This window comes from Lipotes vexillifer, unplaced genomic scaffold (assembly GCF_000442215.2).
Source record: "Lipotes vexillifer unplaced genomic scaffold, Lipotes_vexillifer_v1.1 scaffold670, whole genome shotgun sequence".
NCBI lineage: Eukaryota > Metazoa > Chordata > Mammalia > Artiodactyla > Lipotidae > Lipotes > Lipotes vexillifer.
In genome coordinates this window covers 754,275-775,509 of record NW_006778108.1, presented here as the reverse complement: position 1 = coordinate 775,509, position 21,235 = coordinate 754,275, and the positions used below count along the sequence as shown (strand labels likewise).

Sequence of the window (21,235 nt, the reverse complement as noted above, 5' to 3'; positions counted from 1 at the left end):
GAGAGGTGTGTGTGTGTGTGTGTGTGTGTGTGTGTGTGTGTGTGTGTGTGTGTGTGTGTGTGTGTGTGTGTGTGTGTGTGTGTGTTCTGTCGGCGGAGGCCCTTCCACGTAGGGTTGGGGCTTCCAGATTGATGTCGAGAGCGTGGGAAGAGGACTCGGCGTCTGCTTCTGTAGAAGTGCAGGCTTTGGCGTCAGGGAGGCCGGGTGCAGATCCCACCCTGCCGCCCTCTGTGTGCCCAGTGACCTAACCTCTCCCCCTGGACAGTGGATCTAGGACACTACTCGCCCCGAGGACTGATCACGGACACGGTGTGGGCTGCTCTAGTTGAAGGTTGAGTTAGTCATCTGAATGTGGGAAAAGGATCAGAAAATATCAGCTCGTAAAGCTGAAACGGGTGAAACTTAGAATGAAGGAGTGTAATGAGAGGGTCCTCTGTGGAAGCGGCTGGGTTGGAGGAAGGATAGTCTGTACGTCTTGGACGCCACCGAGGAGACGAAGTCTAAACAAGATGGCAGGAAGACGGTGCCTGGAGCGTCCTTGGCTGACAAGCTGTGTTGGTTGCAAGGATGTCTATGTGGGGAGGGGAGAGCACGATGGCCAGTGGTTGTCAGCCCCTCTGGCTGGAGGGCCCAGATCCCTATGGGGAGATGATGGTGTGTCTTGAGCTGGGCTCACCCGGCATCACTCACAGAGACTGAACCCTCCCGAGGGGTTGGTGAGGCTCCCGCCCTGACCTTTGGGGAGGACCCCACACTTTTTCCTGGCTCTGACTGCGAACCTGATCGTATTCTCTCTCTCCGGTGTCTCTTCAGCTGCTGATGTGCCTTGTTTTTGAAGCAGGGGGGTGTTCTGTGTGCCCTTTGTGTCCTGGTCTCCCCTGCAGGGAGGGGGCGGGGGGCAGTGCGAAGGCAGGAGGGGGTTAGAAAGCTTTGGCTGGTCCCCGCCCCAGCTGGGTGTAAGGAGGATGACCAGGCATCTTGATTTGCTTCTTTTACATCGATTGTGTGGGTCAAGTATTTGTCCTTCAGCCCCCTTCCATTCCCCAAAGCAGCCTAGTACAGTTGTGTGGTGCGGTGGATGTGGACTCAGGCCACTGTAAGTGCCAACCCAGGCCCCACGCAGCTCGTCTTCCTGCCCTCTCCATCCTGGGCAAAGGTCCAAATAGGAAAATGCACTGGATTCTGACTCGGGAGAGCCTGGCATCCCAGCCTCATCTGCACCCACTCATCACTCAGCTCTGTGAGAGCCTCCGGAGACTTACTTTGATGAATGGCCGTATCCTTAAAATGAAGACATTGATTTGACATGGTTTTTGGGCTGTAACTTTCTGGCTGCTGTGACTTCGAATATTTAGTTTCTGGAAGGTCTGGTAGCATGAATCACTTTGTAAGTTTATTTAATTCTGAAATGGTAAATCGTCACGCTTTAAAATCGTCTTTGCTTCTAGATATGACTGTCACTTTGCCTTGTTTACTTTTTTCTATTTCAGGAATTTTTTGTTAACAAGTGGGAAAAAGGATGGGGTTGCTTTTTGCTTCATTAAATCAAATGAAGGAAATCAGAAAAGTTTCCTTTTGATTAAAAACTGGGGTATACACTTATTCTGTTGTTAACAGCTCTGTAGTGATTTATTTACATGGTGTAATCCTTATGAAAGTAGTATTCAAGAATACTGTCAACATTGAAGGAGTTTTTTATTAAAATCTGTGGTAATTGTATCTTTTGTGGTTTTTTTTTTTTCTTCTTTCAGGTTTTCAAAACCCTCGGCACCGATGTCGTGAAGTCTGCATTTGAAGGTTATAATGCATGTGTCTTTGCATACGGGCAGACTGGATCAGGAAAGTCATACACTATGATGGGAGATTCTGTACGTTGTTTACAGTGTGTGGGAAGAAAATTTCTCATTACCTCTCTCTGGACTGATAAAAGTATCTGTTATCTACGTGGTCTGTACTAACTTGCTTTTCATGTTCTGATCATTCTTTAGCAATAAGGTAAAACTCAGTAATAAGTTGGGTGAAATTTCCTTTGAGAGATTTTAAATTAGAAATAGTTTTAAGTTTATAAGCCTGAATAATGGATGGGAGTCTCAGTTCATTTTCTGTTTTTAAAGGCTTTATAATCTTGTCAAAAAAGTATGCTGGGCCTACAAGTAATTTATTCTTCTTTTCTGCCAACCCAACAATTTGAATAAAATTATTGAACTCTGTTCTATTTAAAATTATTCAAAACATTTTTCCCCAAGAAAAATGTGAAAAAAAGAGCCTCTTTGGTGGAAAGGTACTACATAAATCCAGTGAATACATAAAAGATGTTAGAGTTATACAGGTTATATAGAGTCTACATAGTTATAAATATAGAATGTAGAGTCTAGTAGTTATGCTGTACAAGTTAAGAACCTTAAAGTTATACTTGCCCCAGAATATGGCAGAGGAAGAACTAGATGTGATTGTAGGAACTTATCCCATTCTGTGTTTTCTCTAGACCTGGATAGTGCTTGTGTGTTTTACTTTTCTCATGTCGTGGTCTTGAAGACTGTTCACTGAGTCTGAGAGGTGCCAGCCTGTTCTAGATGTGGGGGGACTAGCAGAGGATGGCTGGGTTTCCTGCTGGCAGGCTCGGTGGTGCCTTGAATGCCACAGGCTCGATGGTTAGTGGAAGAAGCAATGCATTAAGGGAGGACACGTCTTTCCAGATGAAAGCCTTTGAGTGCATGTGCCCTGGCTTCTTAAATCCAGGCATTTTCTTTCCAGGAGAAGAAAATAAATGCTGGGCAGTGACTCCTCAGTGCTGAGAAGCAGGGAAGAACAGGAGAAGTACAGACGGTTTCAAGAGTTTCACATTTTTCCTTTTACCATTACTTGTCTCCTCCTACTTTCCTACTGTGCCGTTGGAGAAAAAAGCCTTCTCTAAAAATGAAATGTACATGTTGATTCCCTCTTAGCTAGTTTATGTAAGTTCAACAAAGCACTCATAAGTTACAGCTGTTTTCCTCTGACCTTACAGTTGAGTACCATTTGGGTATTCTTTTTTATTTTATTTTTTAAAGTAAGAACAAAAGATGTGGTGAAAGGCCCACTTTTTCTTTACAAGAATTGATACTGATTTAATGGTATTAAGGAAAAAAAATTCTCCTAAACCTGTGATGATATATATATATATTTATTTTGGGGATGGGAGATTGGGTGAAAGTAGGGAGGGATTTCAGAAGAAAACACTGAAGCCCTAAAGTCTGGCTTTCTAACAAGAACATTTTTACCTCGTCTTTGGTACCGTTCTGAAGCCCGTCAGCGTGTCAGTGCCGACCGAAACATGAATATTTGAAAGCTAGAGAATAAGTCGTCTTATGTTTGCAAGCCACGATTTAGCTGATGAACAGCTGATAACTGTATATTATCATGGTCCCAGCAGGTAGAAATTCGAAAACTCAATCCTCTCATTTCAGAGAGTAGGAAGCAGCCCTGCAGGGGATGAGTGCTGGGCCCTGGGCCCTGGGCCGGGCCTGCAGGCCCCTGAAGTCTGAGTCCACCCCAGCCAATTGCAGATGCAATCGTCGGTTGCTTTTATTTCAAGTGACAGCTGAGGCGTCCCTCCTTCCCACTGCAGGGCGATTCTGGCTTAATACCCCGGATCTGCGAAGGGCTCTTCAGTCGGATAAATGAAACCACCAGATGGGATGAGGCATCGTTTCGAACTGAAGTCAGGTAGGGCCCATGGCCTGAGTAACTGAGTGTGAGCTTGATTTAAGGCACAAGGAGTGGATAAAGCCTTTGGATTCCTTAGGGCAGAGTCTGCCTCTCCCCCTCCTGTGCTGTGCCAGTTGGAAGGCAAGCCTAAAGCACATACGTGTTCAGTGACTTCTTGGGTACCGTTGGCATTTGGGAGGCAACCCACCTTGGTCGGAAGCTAACGAAGGATGCTCATCTCAGATGGAGTCAGCTTTTGACCCACTTGCCTTATTCTTTTATTTGAATAGGATTTGTGTTATTTTTTATGTCGGTAGGATCACTATAAATCTAGTATTTAAATAAATCTGGGTGCTTGAGGTGTTTTTTCCTCCTTGAACTTAAAACCTGTGTGGGGAGGCAGTTTCGTCAGTGGTCTGGGGGCAGACGTGGCAATCAAGGCTTCTCCTGGCTGCCTGACCCCGCAGAGGCTGTGAGGCCTTGGATAAGTTGTTTAAATCACCCTGAGCCTCTATTGCCTAACCTGTAAAATGGAGATAATAGTAGTGCCTACCTCTGGGCTATTGTAGGGATTAAATGAAATAATCCACGTAAAGTGCTGTACCTGATACATGGTTACCACCCATAAATGTATGTTGCTGCTGTTATTGTTGTTGTTATTAATGTCTGAAATCATCTTACTGAATTCAACTCTATTTGAAATTTTTAGCTACTTAGAAATTTATAATGAACGTGTGAGAGATCTACTTAGACGGAAGTCATCCAAAACCTTCAATTTAAGAGTCCGTGAGCATCCAAAAGAAGGACCTTATGTTGAGGGTAAGAGTGAATGTTTTCACAGCCCTATTCTTCTTGGGAATTTTTGTAAAAATAACAGTTTCAGAGAAAAAAATTGTAGGATAATGGCGAGATTTCAAAAATTTATTTTTGGAATCATTATAGTAAAAATTGCATGTGCTGTCACTGCACGATGTTCATTTAATGCGTTTATACTTCACTGGGCATTTGCTGATTTGTGGGGCTTTGCCAATAGATTTCCTCTGGCTTTAAGAACTCCAGAAACTTGTTTTTTCCAAGTTCCCAGGAAAGATAAGCAACCCTACAGCCTGTCTCTTTAAATGGCCTTGCGTTTTAGCAGTGTGTTTTTACTGACCTTAATAGTAACATGATTATAGGGCGACTCTGAGACCTCTCGCCTTTGGGAAGATTGTTTGCAGGTTCCTGTGCTGTGTTCTCGGCCTTTGTATTGTGCTACACTAGTTGTGTCACGGTCCTTTGTGAGGAATGTCCCAGGGAATGACGGGTGAAGGGCTGGCCCTTGCGAATTATTTTAAAAATAGGCTGGATCGAAGGCTGTCTTTGGAATAGAACAGTCAGCTCTACACACTTCCTCTGTATACGGCTGCTGAGTTAAGGCTGGCCTATGAGAATCGCACACAGGTAGGCTTTCCTGTGGCTATTGTCATTCCTGTGTGTCTCGCTGGAGGCAAGGCTGAGAACTGGTCATGGATTTAAAGACGTTCCTGTTTCCGTTGTCTTTTTTACCTGGTTATACCGGGTGCACCAACAGGTCCTCGTCTGCATTTTAGTAAATTTTCAATTGAACTTTTGCTTTGTAATGCCCAAAGTGATATGTGTAACTATGTGTTTGTTCTGTGGAGCGTGGGATAACTATTATTGTTAATAGTTTTTAGCCTAACTGTGCCTTCATGTTTTCCCTTTAACTGTCTTATCAGATGTTAAAACATATTACAAAGCTGGGTTTGTGAGGAGACGGAATAATCAAGCAGGGTGAAACATCCAGAATCGGGTGTAGATACTTAATGGGGATTTAGTTTCTAATAAATCTGCTACTCAAACATTGGGGGAATTAAGCTGTCTAGGAAGAAGAAAAAAGTAAATTGGTACCGGAGCTCAGTTTTTATACTAGGGTAAATGGCAAATGGATCAAATATTTAAATGTAAAAAGTGACATAATGACTGCAAGAAACCCTGGATTACTCCTATAAATTTGGAGAAGGGAAGTCTTTAAAAATTTTTTACTTAAAATCCAGAAGCCATGAAATAAAAGTGTTAAATTTGAAATGGTGAAAGAAAACAAAACAGAAAACCAACTTTACACTTGGCAGAAACACCAGAAGCAAAGTAAAAAGGCAGTTTACAATGTGGAGGGAATATTTTCAATTCAAGTTTCAGACAAAGGCCTTGTTAAGTCTAATGTATAAAGAGCTCCTATAACTTAATAAGGGCAGCTCCAAAACCAAGGAGAAAAATGAACAAAGGATGTGACTAGATTGTCCACAGAAATGGAAATACTGATGATTTTTAAATGGAGGAAAGAAGGCTCAGCCTCATAATCAGAGAAAAGCAAAATAAAAATTCTTCAAGCTAGCATCTGTTAACTGTCCTGGCAGATGTAAGGAACCTGGTAAGACAGTGTTGAGAGACAGTCTTACACCTTGTTACTGTTGGGTGTAAAGTGCCTTCTATAGAGGACAGTTTTGTGATATCCATCAAAATTTCAAATGTGCTTTCATCTAGCAATTCCACCTCTTAAGAATTTATTTTGCGGAAATATTCACACATATTCGTAAAAACCGAAATACAAGATTATTTGTAGCAGCGTTACTTGTGTTGGAAGCAAACTCTCAACAACCTCTGTAGTCGCAATAGGAGACTGTTGGTTACAGTACATGCATAGAATCGAATGCTGTGCAGCCATAAAAATGAATGAATGAAGGGTCACTTTAACTGATACAGAATATTCTTCAATGTGTTATTACACAGAAAAAAGCAGGATGCGAAACAATGTGTATGGTATGCTACTATGTATAAAAGGGGAAAAAAAGATGGCTTAATATATATGTAGTTGCCTGTATACATATAGGTTATTTCTGGAAGGTCTGGAGAAACTAATAATGTTGGGTTGCCTGACAGAAGGGGAAGTTGGGGGTGGGTTATTGGATGGGGGAGGGGGAAGACCCTTTACACAGTATACTTTTTGTAGCCTTTGATTTTAGAACCGTATGAATGTTTCCCAACAAATGAATGGAAAGTTTCTTTAAAAGGGATTTAAAAGAATGTGTGTTTTGCATGGAGATAGTGTTTATATTTCCCTGGCTATGATTAGTGCTAATGAGGTTGATGAAGATAGCTCACAGGTATCCTAAATACCATATGTGATAGGTATGCGTTATCAGGATTGGTGACCGACGCTCAGTGAGGTTAAGTGACTTGCTCACAGCCGTGAAAGTCCACTAGTCAGCCGCAGAGCCTGGACTTGACCCCAGACAGCCCAGCTCCTGAGTCTGCGTTATAAACCACCACAGATTTGTACAGTCGTGTACTATTTCATAGAGGTACATTTCTTCTTCCATCTACTAGATACTGGGGAGATTTCTTCACACCCCCGCCTTTTTTTTTTTTTTTCCAGATTTATCCAAACATTTAGTACAGAATTACGGTGATGTTGAAGAGCTTATGGATGCAGGAAACATCAATCGGACCACCGCTGCCACAGGGATGAATGATGTCAGCAGCAGGTCTCACGCCATCTTCACCATCAAGTTCACGCAGGTGAGGGCAGCTGTGGGGTGGGGGTGGGGGGCTCTGTCCCTGAGGGCTTTCCCTGCTGATTGGCACCAGCTGAGGACCGATCTGTGGTGAGCCAGGAGAAGCAGAGGTGGCCGACTGCCGTTTTCTCGTTCATTAGACTTGAACGTGTGCTGTGTGCTGATTTCTCCGCGGTTACATTTGAAATGCAACCTGATGTATACCCGTAAGAAATATTTAGCAGGCTTCTGCTGTGTTCTAGACATTAAAAAACTTGCTTTGTGCTTAATTAAGTCAAAGTTTTCATTGCTGCCAGCTCTGTGGGAAATAACAGGGTTGCCAGTCAGAGCAGCTGGAGGCCAAGGTAACTCATCGTGGTCCATTATGGCTCTGTGGAACTCACCCGCAGTGCTGCGTGTGATTATTAGAGTGATATTAAAGGACAAGGGACGTCTTTAAGTGTTAATGTAGGAATTCATTATGATCTGGAGGTGGAGCGCATTTTGAACGTGTGTAAATGACTCAGGGCAAATACGTTAACACCGAGACCGGTGGAACGGATGAACATAAAGGTGTGGGGTCCTCTCAGTGCTTCGCACATGTTAGGAGTTTGGAGAGGACCTGGACTGTATTAACCATTGAACACATCAGATAGAAAAACTTAACCTTTCATTAATGAGGAGGCTCAGAGAGCAAAGAAGATGAAAAAATTCTCTAGGGTCAGTCGGAACAACTCCTGATAAATTCTCTACAAATTTACCTTTCTTTAGACCTTTTCTTTTGATTTACTGTAGTTTACTGGTTTTTTTCTCCTGTTTTCTGGTTAATGTGGATTAGGATGTGGCCGTCCCTAGTTTCTAAGAGGCTTGCTTTTCGATCACAATATGGTAATTTCTTTTTGGCGTTTCGGTTCAGACTGTAAAATGTAGGTTAAACGTCTTTGGGAAAGTAAAATTTCGGTAGAATTCAGAATCAAGGAATACAGAATTTAAGATTTTCACTATTTTATAATTGTGAAACAGATCAAATTTTAACATCGAATAATGGTTGAGTGATCTTTCAGATAATTGTCTATATTTATCATATTTTGGAAAGCCATTGTGCTTGTAATTGTTGCAGTTTTTGGATGAGAACAAAACTAATTATTTGTTTGCTTACATTTTTCTTTGTGGAATGCCCCTCAGGGCCTAGTTTCCTCATCTGCTGTGGTCAGACTCAGCCCTTTTGAGAATGACAGTGATTTGGGTAATGGCATCCGTAGTTCTTCAGAAAGTTTAGGAATCCATATGGTAGGCTTCTGTTGTATTCAGTTTAATTTTTGTAATCAGGAAGAAAGCCAGTGAAACAACAAAATTAAAAAAAAAAAATCTACCCTGAGAGATCACAGCGAGGAGCGGAAAATAATTAGAATTTGTGTTATAAACACATAAAACATATAAAAAATGTTATATAAACATTGGGGCTCTTTATACCTCCTCCACTTTGCTTTTATATTTCACCACAGGCAAAATTTGATTCTGAAATGCCATGTGAAACCGTGAGTAAGATCCACTTAGTCGATCTTGCCGGAAGTGAGCGGGCAGATGCCACTGGTGCCACCGGGGTCCGGCTGAAGGAAGGGGGGAACATCAACAAATCCCTCGTGACTCTGGGAAATGTCATTTCTGCCTTAGGTGGGTTCATACTTGTCTGCTGCCTCTTCTCGTTCTTGGTGGTGTCATAGCGCGGAGCACTTAGGTTTAATGTTTGTGTCACAAACCGGAGAAATAGCCTCGAGGTTTTTTTGAAGCTGAATTAGAGGAAAAAGTCTTTAATGATTGTCTTTAACTTTCTCCCCCCTTTTCTTTTTCTCCTACAGCTGATTTATCTCAGGATGCAGCAAACCCTCTTGTAAAGAAGAAGCAAGTTTTTGTGCCTTACAGGGATTCTGTTTTGACTTGGTTGTTAAAAGATAGCCTTGGAGGAAACTCTAAAACTATCATGATTGCCAGTAAGAATTTTAAGTTCTTTTTCTTCAGCATACAGTGTTTCGTGTGAATTAACTGTAGTTACTGAAGTTTAAAGTGTCTCATTAGGAAATAGCACCTTTTTATTAAAAAAAAAAAAAGTTTTTCTGTTCTGAAGAAAAGCACCTACTGTGATCCAGTCTACAGTATTGTATTATTGACTCTTTTTCCCTCTTCCTAGTTACATTAACTTGCCATGTTCTTGGTTATGCAAGCCGACGTCCATGGGGAATGATTCTTAGCTTTGCTGAAAGAACGGGACAGAAACTTCTAACGCTGCTAACTCATGGGAGAAAATCATTGTAGGGACATAGAGTAAAAATAACCCCCCCCTTTTTTTTTTTCTATTTCAAAGCAGAAAATATGGAATTTAAAATTAAGAATCGAGAGGAAAAAGCCCAGTAAATCTAGCAAATAATAACAGTGATATATGTCTCTCTTTTCACTAATTAACAGGAAGAAGCAGAAAAGAGGAAAAAAATGTGCAAAGGGGAGGTCACTGTTGAGGATAACTCAGAAATGCTTTCCCTCCTAACCACGCCCCCACCCCGACACCTTTCCATGTCCCCGTGTCTCCCTACACCCATGCCATGGAGTCCCTGTGGAGGCAAGGGCTCTACCTGGGGGTATGCACCCCAGACGTGGTTGTGTAGTCACTTAAGCCCTGAAATTTGTTGGAGTTGGGGTGTGATTGATTAACCAGAGCTTTAGGCAGAAAAGAATTAGCTGATCTACTGATTCTTTTCAAAAATTATCATGGGCTTCCCTGGTGGCGCAGTGGTTGAGAGTTCTGCCGATGCAGGGGACATGGATTCGTGCCCCGGTCCGGGAAGATCCCACATGCCGTGGAGCGGTTGGGTCCGTGAGCCATGGCCGCTGAGCCTGCGCATCCAGAGCCTGTGCTCCACAACGGGAGAGGCCACAGCAGTGAGACGCCCGCGTACCGCAAAAAAAAAAAAAAAATTATCGTGCTCTGGAGTTTTACAGGTGGTAGGTTTTGCCAGAACTTTTAAAAGGATTTAAATTTCTACTTTACATTGGAAGCATACATAGTTTTGAAATCCTCTTCTTATATTTTCAACAGAGAAAACTCCCTAAGCTGCAGAGGAGATTTGGTTAGATGGCTGATTCTAAACTTAAAAAGAGCGAAATGGCATTTACTTTGGTGTAGTGAGCACTTTTCCTATGAGTCCTAGATAATTTTTAATATTCATGACTGTGGCAATGAATATTTAGTCTATCCAATGACCTGGGGTTAATCTGCCTTTTAAATTACAAACCAACTTTGTGTTAAATGAAACGGAGCGCCGCATAAATTACTTTTTGAATTCATTCTTCACAGCCATTTCACCTGCTGATGTCAATTACGGAGAAACCCTAAGTACTCTTCGCTATGCAAATAGAGCCAAAAACATCATCAACAAGCCTACCATTAATGAGGACGCCAACGTCAAGCTCATCCGTGAGCTGCGAGCCGAAATAGCCAGGCTGAAAATGCTGCTTGCTCAAGGGAATCAGGTTGGCTTTTTCTGAGACTTATGGGTAATTTTCTTTGAGTAATGGCACCAATTTCTAGATCTTAACGAGGCACTTATCTCCGTGGTTGTATTGATTTGAGTAAATAAGTGCTAAGTAAAGCTTTGAATGAGTTCGCCGGCCTCTCCTTTACAGCACGCTCCCGTTGGCCTTTGCATTCATTATGTGCTCCGTGCGTAAGATTTTATCCACTAAACCCAAAATGATTAATTATCTAATAGTTATCAATTATGGATGGAAATTTAGCATGCAATAGGATTAGCAGCATAATCTCCATTAGTGGAAGGAAATCAAGGGGCTTGAGTAATGTTTAAGATTCTACCCAAGCATTTTATGACTTGAAAATGCATTTTAAGAGCATGAGAGACTCATTTGAGCACCTTCCTGAATCTCTGTTTTGTATCGCCCGTTAACAGAAGTGCTTATGGTGATACAGGGACACGTGTGACATCCCTGTGGCCTGGCTCAGGCGATTTCCCTGGGTCTTTGCTTGATTGTTGAAACTGCCTCACTTCAGGATCTCTTGGGGTTTTCGTGAAGGAGCCTTGTCCTTTTGTGTTTTTCACAGAAAACTTCCTTACAGTCTGCATGGTGCACGTACCGAGCTGCATTCTGTGCTCATAGTGTGGTCCGTGCTGTTAGGTTTGGATACTGTTGTGAGAGAGAATCAAGGAGCACTTTTCATTTATTTATTTTTAAATTCTATTTATTTATTTATTTTTTCCCTGTTCAAACTTTATTCTTTTTTTAAAAAATTTTAATTAATAAATAAATTTATTTATTTATTTTCAGCTGCATTGGGTCTTCGTTGCTGCACATGGGCTTTCTCTAGTTGCGGCGAGCGGGGGCTACTCTTTGTTGCGGTGCGTGGGCTTCTTATTGCGGTGGCTTCTCTTGTTGAGCGTGGGCTGTAGGCATGTGGGCTTCAGTAGTTGGGGCACGTGGGCTCGGTAATTGTGGCTCGCGGGCTCTAGAGTGTAGGCTCAGTGGTTGTGGCGCACGGGCTTAGTTGCTCCGCGACATGTGGGATCTTCCCAGACCAGGGCTTGAACCCGTGTTCCCTGCATCGGCAGGCGGATTCTTAACCACTGCACCACCAGGGAAGTCCCTTAATTTTAATTTTTATTGGAGTATAGTTGCTTTACAGTGTTGTGTTAGTGTCTGCTGTGCAGCAAAGTGAATCAGTTATATGTATACATGTATCCCCTCTTTTTTAGATTTCCTTCCCATTTAGGTCACCACAGAGCATTGAGAGTTCCCTTTGCTGTACAGCAGGTTCTCGTTAGTTATCTGTTTTATACATAGTAGTGTATATGTGTCCGTCCCAATCTCCCAATTCATCCCATCCTCCCCCATTTGGTATCCACACATTTGTTCTCTACATCTCTGTCTCTACTTCTGCTTTGCAAATAAGTTCATTTGTACCGTTTTTCTAGATTCCAAGGGGCACTTTTTAAAACATTTGAGTTAGGGAGTTCCCTGGCGGTTCAGTGGTCAGGATTCGGTGCTTTCGCTCTTGTGGCCCTGGTTCAGTCCTGGTTGCGGAATTAAGATCCCATAAGTTGCATGGTGTGGCAAAAAAAAAAAAAAAAAAAGAAAATTTAGGTTAAATTAGAGTTAGAAATAAACAAAGATACAGTTCTTCCCATTTTCCTAACCCATGAATGGATGTCTGAAGTGTATCATTAAAAAAACCCAAAACTTTTCTTTAAATGCACACTGCTCTCTCCAGAGCAGCTTTCCCTTCAGGAAAATATGGCCCTCGAAGTCCTTGACATCCCGTGAGTGGTTTGACCTGTGAGAATATCGACAGGCCGAGAACCTTGCTGAGTTTCCTGAGTCCCGGAACACACCCAACAGTGCTGTCCCATAAGTTGGTGGACTGCAGTGGGCCAGGAGTTGCTCTGCACCTAAAAATATCTCCATATACATTGTACTTTTTGATGTGGAGCTTTCCCGTGTGTGAAAAGAAACTGTCAGCACAAAGAGTCCAGCTGCACGTGATGTTGTCAGGCTTGAATCACTTATGACATGAGCCACAATAGTCATTTTTATTTATACCCCTTATTATTGGGATCTTTTTTCATTGTTTCAACAACATTTATCTGAAGTAAATATGTAAGGATCATCTAAACTACTACATGTGAAGGGAAGTACTCGGAAAATTCTTGGTTTAATTTCTTGTACTTAATATGTTAATAAGTTATGAGAAAAGAAAGATCAGCCTTTTAAAATTAAACTGAGGAAATCCTCGAAAGGAGCTTTATCACATGGACAGAAAAACTTTACTAAAACTTTTACACGTTCTGTCTGAGGAACGTCTTCACAGGTGTTGTATATGCCAGTTGCCTTATACTTTGTGATCTTTTGTTGTCTTGTTTCTTTCATAGCCAAAGACGACCACAGTCATTAAAGGATTATTTTTGTTACTGTAGTTTTGGGGGTGAGGATAGAAAAGATAGTTGTCTCTTTTAGGATAAACTGAAGATAAAATTCTTTGATAAATGTAATACATTACAATAAAAACAGGAGTCCAATTTAAAATAATTTATCACACTCTGAAGCTAAAAATTGTTGTGAGACAATACAGGCTTATCCAAAATTAATTAAATTTGTGATGCTCAATAAAATAAGCAAGTGTTCTTTTTTTTAAAATAAAGGTAACATTCACAAGTTTTTTATTTATTTATTGGCTGCGTTGGGTCTTCGTTGCTGTGCATGGGCTTTCTCTAGTTGTGGTGAGCGGGGGCTACTCTTTGTTGCGGTGTGTGGGCTTCTCATTGCGGTGGCTTCCCTTATTGCAGAGCACGGGCTTCTAGGCGTGTGGGCTCTAGAGCGCAGGCTCAGTAGTTGTGGCGCATGGGCTTAGGTGCACCGCAGCATGTGGGATCTTCCTGGACCAGGGCTCGAATTCGTGTCCCCTGCAGTGGCAGGTGGATTCTTAACCACTGTGCCACCAGGAAAGTCCAGCAGGTGTCCTTAAGTGTAAATTTTTCTAGTGACATTGCTCCATTCCCACAATATCCTATTCCAGATGCTGCCATGATTCATTGAAAATGCTACTCATACCAGAGTTCTATTTCGGGGTTATTTGTTTAAGTACAGGCAAATAAAATCTCCTACTTTTAATAATTTTATTTGCCTATGCAGAATGCCATGTGTATCAGAGTCTCAAAGCACAATTTAAGTACGGCAAAAGATTCTTACACGTATTTGCTTCTCCGACTACATAGATTACAAACATACAGATATATATGCAGTGGTTTATATTCACACATATATGTATATATACATACATGTGAACTCTTCATTGAAGAATTATACATATTATAAGTATACATACCAGTGAATTTTCACAAGCCGCATTCACCCATCTAACCTGCATTCCATCAAGAAACAGAACGTTACCAGCGCCCTAGAAACTCCTCTTCTTGTTCCTTTCCCAGTACTGCATGCCCTTCCCCTCAAGGGTAACCTCTATCCTGACTTCTTAAGGCAGAGGTTGGTTTTCAGTTTTGCCTGTTCTTGTTCTTTATATAAATGTAATCATGTCGTATATACTCTTGCTCTCACTTTTACATAAGATCAAATTTATGGAATTTAAAAACATAGGCAGGGAGATTGGTTCAAGATGGCGGAGTAGAGGACATTCTCTCACTCGCTCTTTTTTTTTTTTTTTTAACATCTTTATTGGGGTATAATTGCTTTACAATGGTGTGTTAGTTTCTGCTTTATAACAGAGTGAGTCAGTTATACATATATATATGTTCCCATATCTCTTCCCTCTTTGTCTCCCTCCCTCCCACCCTCCCTATCCCACCCCTCCAGACAGCCACAAAGAACCGAGCCGGTTTCCCTGTGCCATGCGGCTGCTTCCCACTGGCTATCTACCTTACGTTTGTTAGTATATATATGTCCATGTCTCTCTCTCGCCCTAACACACCTCACCCTTCCCCCTCCCCATATCCTCAAGTCTGTTCTCCAGTAGGTCTCTGTCTTTATTCCTGTTTTACCCCTAGGTTCTTCATAACATTTTTTTTTTCTTAAATTCCATATATATGTGTTAGCATACGGTATTTGTCCTTCTCTTTCTGACTTACTTCACTCTGTATGACAGACTCTAGATCTATCCACCTCATTACAAATAGCTCAATTTCGTTTCTTTTTATGGCTGAGTAATATTCCATTGTATATATGTGCCACATCTTCTTTATCCATTCATCCGACGACGGGCACTTAGGTTGTTTCCATCTCCGGGCTATTGTAAATAGAGCTGCAATGAACATTTTGGTACATGACTCTTTCTGAATTCTGGTTTCCTCAGGGTATATACCTAGTAGTGGGATTGCTGGGTCATATGGTAGTTCTATTTGTAGTTTTTTAAGGAACCTCCATACTGTTCTCCATAGTGGCTGAACCAATTCACATTCCCACCAGCAGTGCAAGAGTGTTCCCTTTTCTCCACACCCTCTCCAGCATTTATTGTTTCTAGATTTTTTGATGATGGCCATTCTGACTGGTGTGAGATGATATCTCATTGTAGTTTTGATTTGCATTTCTCTAATGATTAATGATGTTGAGCATTCTTTCATGTGTTTGTTGGCAGTCTGTATATCTTCTTTGGAGAAATGTCTATTTAGGTCTTCTGCCCATTTTTGGATTGGGTTGTTTATTTTTTTGTTATTGAGCTGCATGAGCTGCCTGTAAATTTTAGAGATTAATCCTTTGTCAGTTGATTCATTTGCAAATATTTTCTCCCATTCTGAGGGCTGTCTTTTGGTCTTGTTTATGGTTTCCTTTGCTGTGCAAAAGCTTTGAAGTTTCATTAGGTCCCATTTGTTTATTTTTGTTTTTATCTCCATTACTCTAGGAGATGGGTCAAGAAGGATCTTGCTGTGATTTATGTCATAGAGTGTTCTGCCTATGTTTTCCTCTAAGAGTTTGATAGTTTCTGGCCTTACATTTAGGTCTTTAATCCATTTTGAGCTTATTTTTGTGTATGGTGTTAGGGAGTGATCTAATCTCATACTTTTACATGTACCTATCCAATTTTCCCAGCACCACTTATTGAAGAGGCTGTCCTTTCTCCACTGTATATTCCTGCCACCTTTATCAAAGATAAGGTGACCATATGTGCATGGGTTTATCTCTGGGCTTTCTATCCTATTCCATTGATCTATCTTTCTGTTTTTGTGCCAGTACCATACTGTCTTGATTACTGTAGCTTTGTAGTATAGTCTGAAGTCAGGCAGCCTGATTCCTCCAGCTCCATTTTTTGTTCTCAAGATTGCTTTGGCTATTCGGGGTCTTTTGTGTTTCCATACAAATTGTGAAATTTTTTGTTCTAGTTCTGTGAAAAATGCCAGTGGTAGTTTGATAGGGATTGCATTGAATCTATAGATTGCTTTGGGAAGTAGAGTCATTTTCACAATGTTGATTCTTCCAATCCAAGAACATGGTATATCTCTCCATCTGTTTGTATCATCTTTAATTTCTTTCATCAGTGTCTTATAATTTTCTGCATACAGGTCTTTTGTCTCCTTAGGTAGGTTTATTCCTAGATATTTTATTCTTTTTGTTGCAATGGTAAATGGGAGTGTTTTCTTGATTTCACTTTCAGATTTTTCATCATTAGTATATAGGAATGCCAGAGATTTCTGTGCATTAATTTTGTATCCTGCTACTTTACCAAATTCATTGATTAGCTCTAGTAGTTTTCTGGTAGCATCTTTAGGATTCTCTATGTATAGTATCATGTCATCTGCAAACAGTGACAGCTTTACTTCTTCTTTTCCGATTTGGATTCCTTTTATTTCCTTTTCTTCTCTGATTGCTGTGGCTAAAACTTCCAAAACTATGTTGAATAAGAGTGGTGAGAGTGGGCAACCTTGTCTTGTTCCTGACCTTAGTGGAAATGCTTTCAGTTTTTCGCCATTGAGGATGATGTTGGCTGTGGGCTTGTCATATACGGCCTTTATTATATTGAGGAAAGTTCCCTCTACACCTACTTTCTGCAGGGTTTTTATCATAAATGGGTGTTGAATTTTGTCAAAAGCTTTCTCTGCATCTATTGAGATGATCATATGGTTTTTCTCCTTCAATTTGTTAATATGGTTAATCACATTGATAGATTTGCGTATATTGAAGAATCCTTGCATTCCTGGAATAAACCCCACTTGATCATGGTGTATGATCCTTTTAATGTGCTGTTGGATTCTGTTTGCTAGTATTTTGTTGAGGATTTTTGCATCTATGTTCATCAGTGATATTGGCCTGTAGTTTTCTTTCTTTGTGACATCCTTGTCTGGTTTTGGTATCAAGGTGATGGTGGCCTCGTAGAATGAGTTTGGGAGTGTTCCTCCCTCTGCTATATTTTGGAAGAGTTTGAGAAGAATAGGTGTTAGCTCTTCTCTAAATGTTTGATAGAATTCGCCTGTGAAGCCATCTGGTCCTGGGCTTTTGTTTGTTGGAAGATTTTTAATCACAGTTTCAATTTCAGTGTTTGTGATTGGTCTGTTCATATTTTCTATTTCTTCCTGATTCAGTCTTGGCAGTTTGTGCATTTCTAAGAATTTGTCCATTTCTTCCAGATTGTCCATTTTATTGGCATAGAGTTGCTTGTAGTAATCCCTCATGATTTTTTGTATTTCTGCAGTGTCAGTTGTTACTTCTCCTTTTTCATTTCTGATTCTATTGATTTGAGTCTTCTCCCTTATTTTCTTGATGAGTCTGGCTAATGGTTTATCAATTTTGTTAATCTTCTCAAAGAACCAGCTTTTAGTTTTATTGATCTTTGCTATTGTTTCCTTCATTTCTTTTTCATTTATTTCTGATCTGATTTTTATGATTTCTTTCCTTCTGCTAACTCTGGGGTTTTTTTGTTCTTCTTTCTCTAATTGCTTGAGGTGCAAGGTTAGGTTGTTTATTCGAGATGTTTCCTGCTTCTTAAGGTGGGCTTGTATTGCTATAAACTTCCCTCTTAGAACTGCTTTTGCTGCATCCCATAGGTTTTGGGTCGTTGTATCTCCATTGTCATTTGTTTCTAGGTATTTTTTAATTTCCTCTTTGATTTCTTCAGTGATCACTTCGTTACTAAGTAGTGTATTGTTTAGCCTCCATGTGTTTGTATTTTTTACTGCTCTTTTCCTATAATTGATATCTAATCTCATGGCGTTGTGGTCGGAAAAGATACTTGATATAATTTCAATTTTCTTAAATTTACCAAGGCTTGATTTGTGACCCAAGATATGATCTATCCTGGAGAATGTTCCATGAGCACTTGAGAAAAATGTGTATTCTGTTGTTTTTGGATGGAGTGTCCTATAAATATCAATTAAGTCCATCCTGTTTAATGTATCATTTAAAGCTTGTGTTTCCTTATTTATTTTCATTTTGGATGATCTGTCCATTGGTGAAAGTGGGGTGTTGAAGTCCCCTACTATGAATGTGTTACTGTCGATTTCCCCTTTTATGGCTGCTAGTTTTTGCCTTATGTATTGAGGTGCTCCTATGTTGGGTGCATAAATATTTACAATTGTTATATCTTCTTCTTGGATCGATCCCTTAATCATTATGTAGTGTCCTTCTTTGTCTCTTCTGATAGTCCTTATTTTAAAGTCTATTTTGTCTGATATGAGAATTGCTACTCCAGCTTTCTTTTGGTTTCCATTTGCATGGAATATCTTTTTCCATCCCCTTACTTTCAGTCTGTATGTGTCTCTAGGTCTGAAGTGGGTCTCTTGTAGACAGCATATATATGGGTCTTGTTTTTGTATCCATTCAGCCAATCTGTGTCTTTTGGTGGGAGCATTTAGTCCATTTACATTTAAGGTAATTATCGATATGTATGTTCCTATTCCCATTTTCTAAATTGTTTTGGGTTCGTTATTATAGGACTTTTCCTTCTCTTGTGTTTTTGTCTAGAGAAGTTCCTTTAGCATTTGTTGTAAAGCTGGTTTGGTGGTGCTGAACTCTCTCAGCTTTTGCTTGTCTGTAAAGGTTTTAATTTCTCCATCAAATCTGAATGAGATCCTTGCTGGGTAGAGTAATCTTGGTTGCAGGTTTTTCTCCTTCATCACTTTCAGTATGTCCTGCCACTCCCTTCTGGCTTGTAGAGTTTCTGCTGAGAGATCAGCTGTTAACCTTATGGGGATTCCCTTGTGTGTTATTTGTTGTTTTTCCCTTGCTGCTTTTAATATGCTTTCTTTGTATTTAGTTTTTGACAGTTTGATTAATATGTGTCTTGGCGTATTTCTCCTTGAATTTATCCTGTATGGGACTCTCTGTGCTTCCTGGACTTGATTAACGATTTCCTTTCCCATATTAGGGAAGTTTTCAACTATAATCTCTTCAAATATTTTCTCAGTCCCTTTCTTTTTCTCTTCTTCTTCTGGAACCCCTATAATTCGAATGTTGGTGCGTTTAATGTTGTCCCAGAGGTCTCTGAGACTGTCCTCAGTTCTTTTCATTCTTTTTTCTTTATTCTGCTCTGCAGTAGTTATTTCCACTATTTTATCTTCCAGGTCACTTATCCGTTCTTCTGCCTCATTTATTCTGCTATTGATCCCATCTAGAGTATTTTTCATTTCATTTATTGTGTTGTTCATCATTGTCTGTTTCATCTTTATTTCTTCTAGGTCCTTGTTAACTGCTTCTTGCATTTTGTCCATTCTATTTCCAAGATTTTGGATCATCTTTACTATCATTATTCTGAACTCTTTTTCAGGTAGACTGCCTATTTCCTCTTCATTTGTTAGGTCTGGTGGGTTTTTATCCTGCTCCTTCATCTGCTGTGTGTTTTTCTGTCTTCTCATTTTGCTTATCTTACTGTGATTGGGTTCACCTTTTTGCAGGCTGCAAGTTCGTAGCTCCCGTTGTTTTTGATGTCTGTCTCCAGTGGCTAAGGTTGGTTCAGTGCGTTGTGTAGGCTTCCTGGTGGAGGGGACTAGTGGCTGTGTTGTGGTGTATGAGGCTAGATCTTGTCTCTCTAGTGGGCAGGTCCACGTCTGGTGGTGTGTTTTGGGGTGTCTGTGGACTTATTATGATTTTAGGCAGCCTCTCTGCTAGTGGGTGGGGTTGTGTTCCTGTTTTGCTATATGGTTGGCATAGGTTGTCCAGCACTGTAGCTTGCTGGTCGTTGAGCGAAGCTGGGTGCTGGTGTTGAGATGGAGATCTCTGGGAGATTTTCGCCGTTTGATATTATGTGGGGCTGGGAGGTCTCTTCTTGACGAGTGTTCTGAAGTTGGCTCTCCCACCTCAGAGGCAGAGTCCTGACTCCTGGCTGGAGCAGCAAGAGCCTTTCATCCACTCGGCTCAGAATAAAAGGGAGAGAAAGTAGAGAGAATTAGTATAAGTAGGAGGAAATAGGAAAGAAAGAAAGAAAGAAAGAAAGAGAGGAGGGAAGGAAGGAAGGAGGGAAGGAAGAAAGAAAGAAAGAAGAAAAGAAAGGAAGAAGGCAAGAAGGAAAGAAAGGAGGGAGGGAGGGAGGAGGGAAGGAAGGAAGGAATGAGGGAAGGAAGGAAAAAATACAGAAAGAAAGAAGATACAGTAAAATAAAATAAAGTATAATAAAGTTATTGAATTAAAAAAATAATTATTTAGAGGAAAAAAAAAAGGGAAGGATAGAACCTTAGGACAAATGGTGGAAGCAAAGTTATAGAGACAAAATCTTACATAGAAGCATACACATATACCCTCACAAAAAGAGGTAAAGTGGAAAAAATCATAAAACTTGCTCTCCAAGTCCACCTCCTCAATTTGGGACGATTCGTTGTCTCAAAAAGGGAAGGAAGGAAGGAAAGATAGAAAGAAGGTAAAGTATAACAGAGTTCTTTAAATTAAAATTAATTATTAAGAAAAAAATTAAAAAAAAAAATGGTCGGATAGAACGCTGGGACAAATGGTGGAAGCAAACCTATACAGACAAGATCTCACACAGAAGCATACACATACACATTCACAAAAAGAGGAAAAGGGGAAAAAATCATAGATCTTGCTCTAGAAGTCCGCCTCCTCAATTTGGGATGATTCGCTGTCTATTCATGTATTCCACAGAGGCAGGGTACATCAAATTGATTGTGTAGCTTTAATCCGCTGTTTCTGAGGCTGCTGGGAGAGATTTCCCTTTTTCTTCTTTGTTCTCACAGCTCACAGGGGCTCAGCTTTCGACTTGGCCCTGCCTCTGCGTGTAGGTCGCTGGAGGGCGTCTGCTTTTTGCTCAGACAGGACGGCGTTAAAGGAGCCGCTGACTCGGGGGCTCTGGCGCTCTCAGGCCGGGGGCAGGGAGGGGCACGGAGTGCGGAGCGGTCCTGCGGCGGCAGAAGTCGGCGTGACGTTGCCCCAGCCTGAGGCCCGCCGTGTGTTCTCCCTGAGAAATTGTCCCTGGATCCCGGGAACCTGGCAGTGGCGGGCTGCACAGGCTCCCCGGAAGAGGGGTGGGGGCAGTGACCTGTGCT

At 41.0% G+C, this 21,235-nt stretch overlaps 1 protein-coding gene across 1 annotated transcript in view; it reads left to right on the top strand.

Annotated features, from left to right (window-relative positions):
* Positions 1 to 21,235, top strand: part of KIF16B (kinesin family member 16B) — a 277,180-nt gene that overhangs the window by 8,828 nt on the left and 247,117 nt on the right. The window contains exons 3-9 of the mRNA XM_007451451.1: positions 1,752 to 1,868; positions 3,608 to 3,705; positions 4,397 to 4,506; positions 7,121 to 7,263; positions 8,744 to 8,912; positions 9,098 to 9,229; positions 10,588 to 10,763. Coding sequence (XP_007451513.1) covers positions 1,752 to 1,868; positions 3,608 to 3,705; positions 4,397 to 4,506; positions 7,121 to 7,263; positions 8,744 to 8,912; positions 9,098 to 9,229; positions 10,588 to 10,763 — 945 coding nt within the window. The remainder of the gene's footprint in view (positions 1 to 1,751; positions 1,869 to 3,607; positions 3,706 to 4,396; positions 4,507 to 7,120; positions 7,264 to 8,743; positions 8,913 to 9,097; positions 9,230 to 10,587; positions 10,764 to 21,235) is intronic.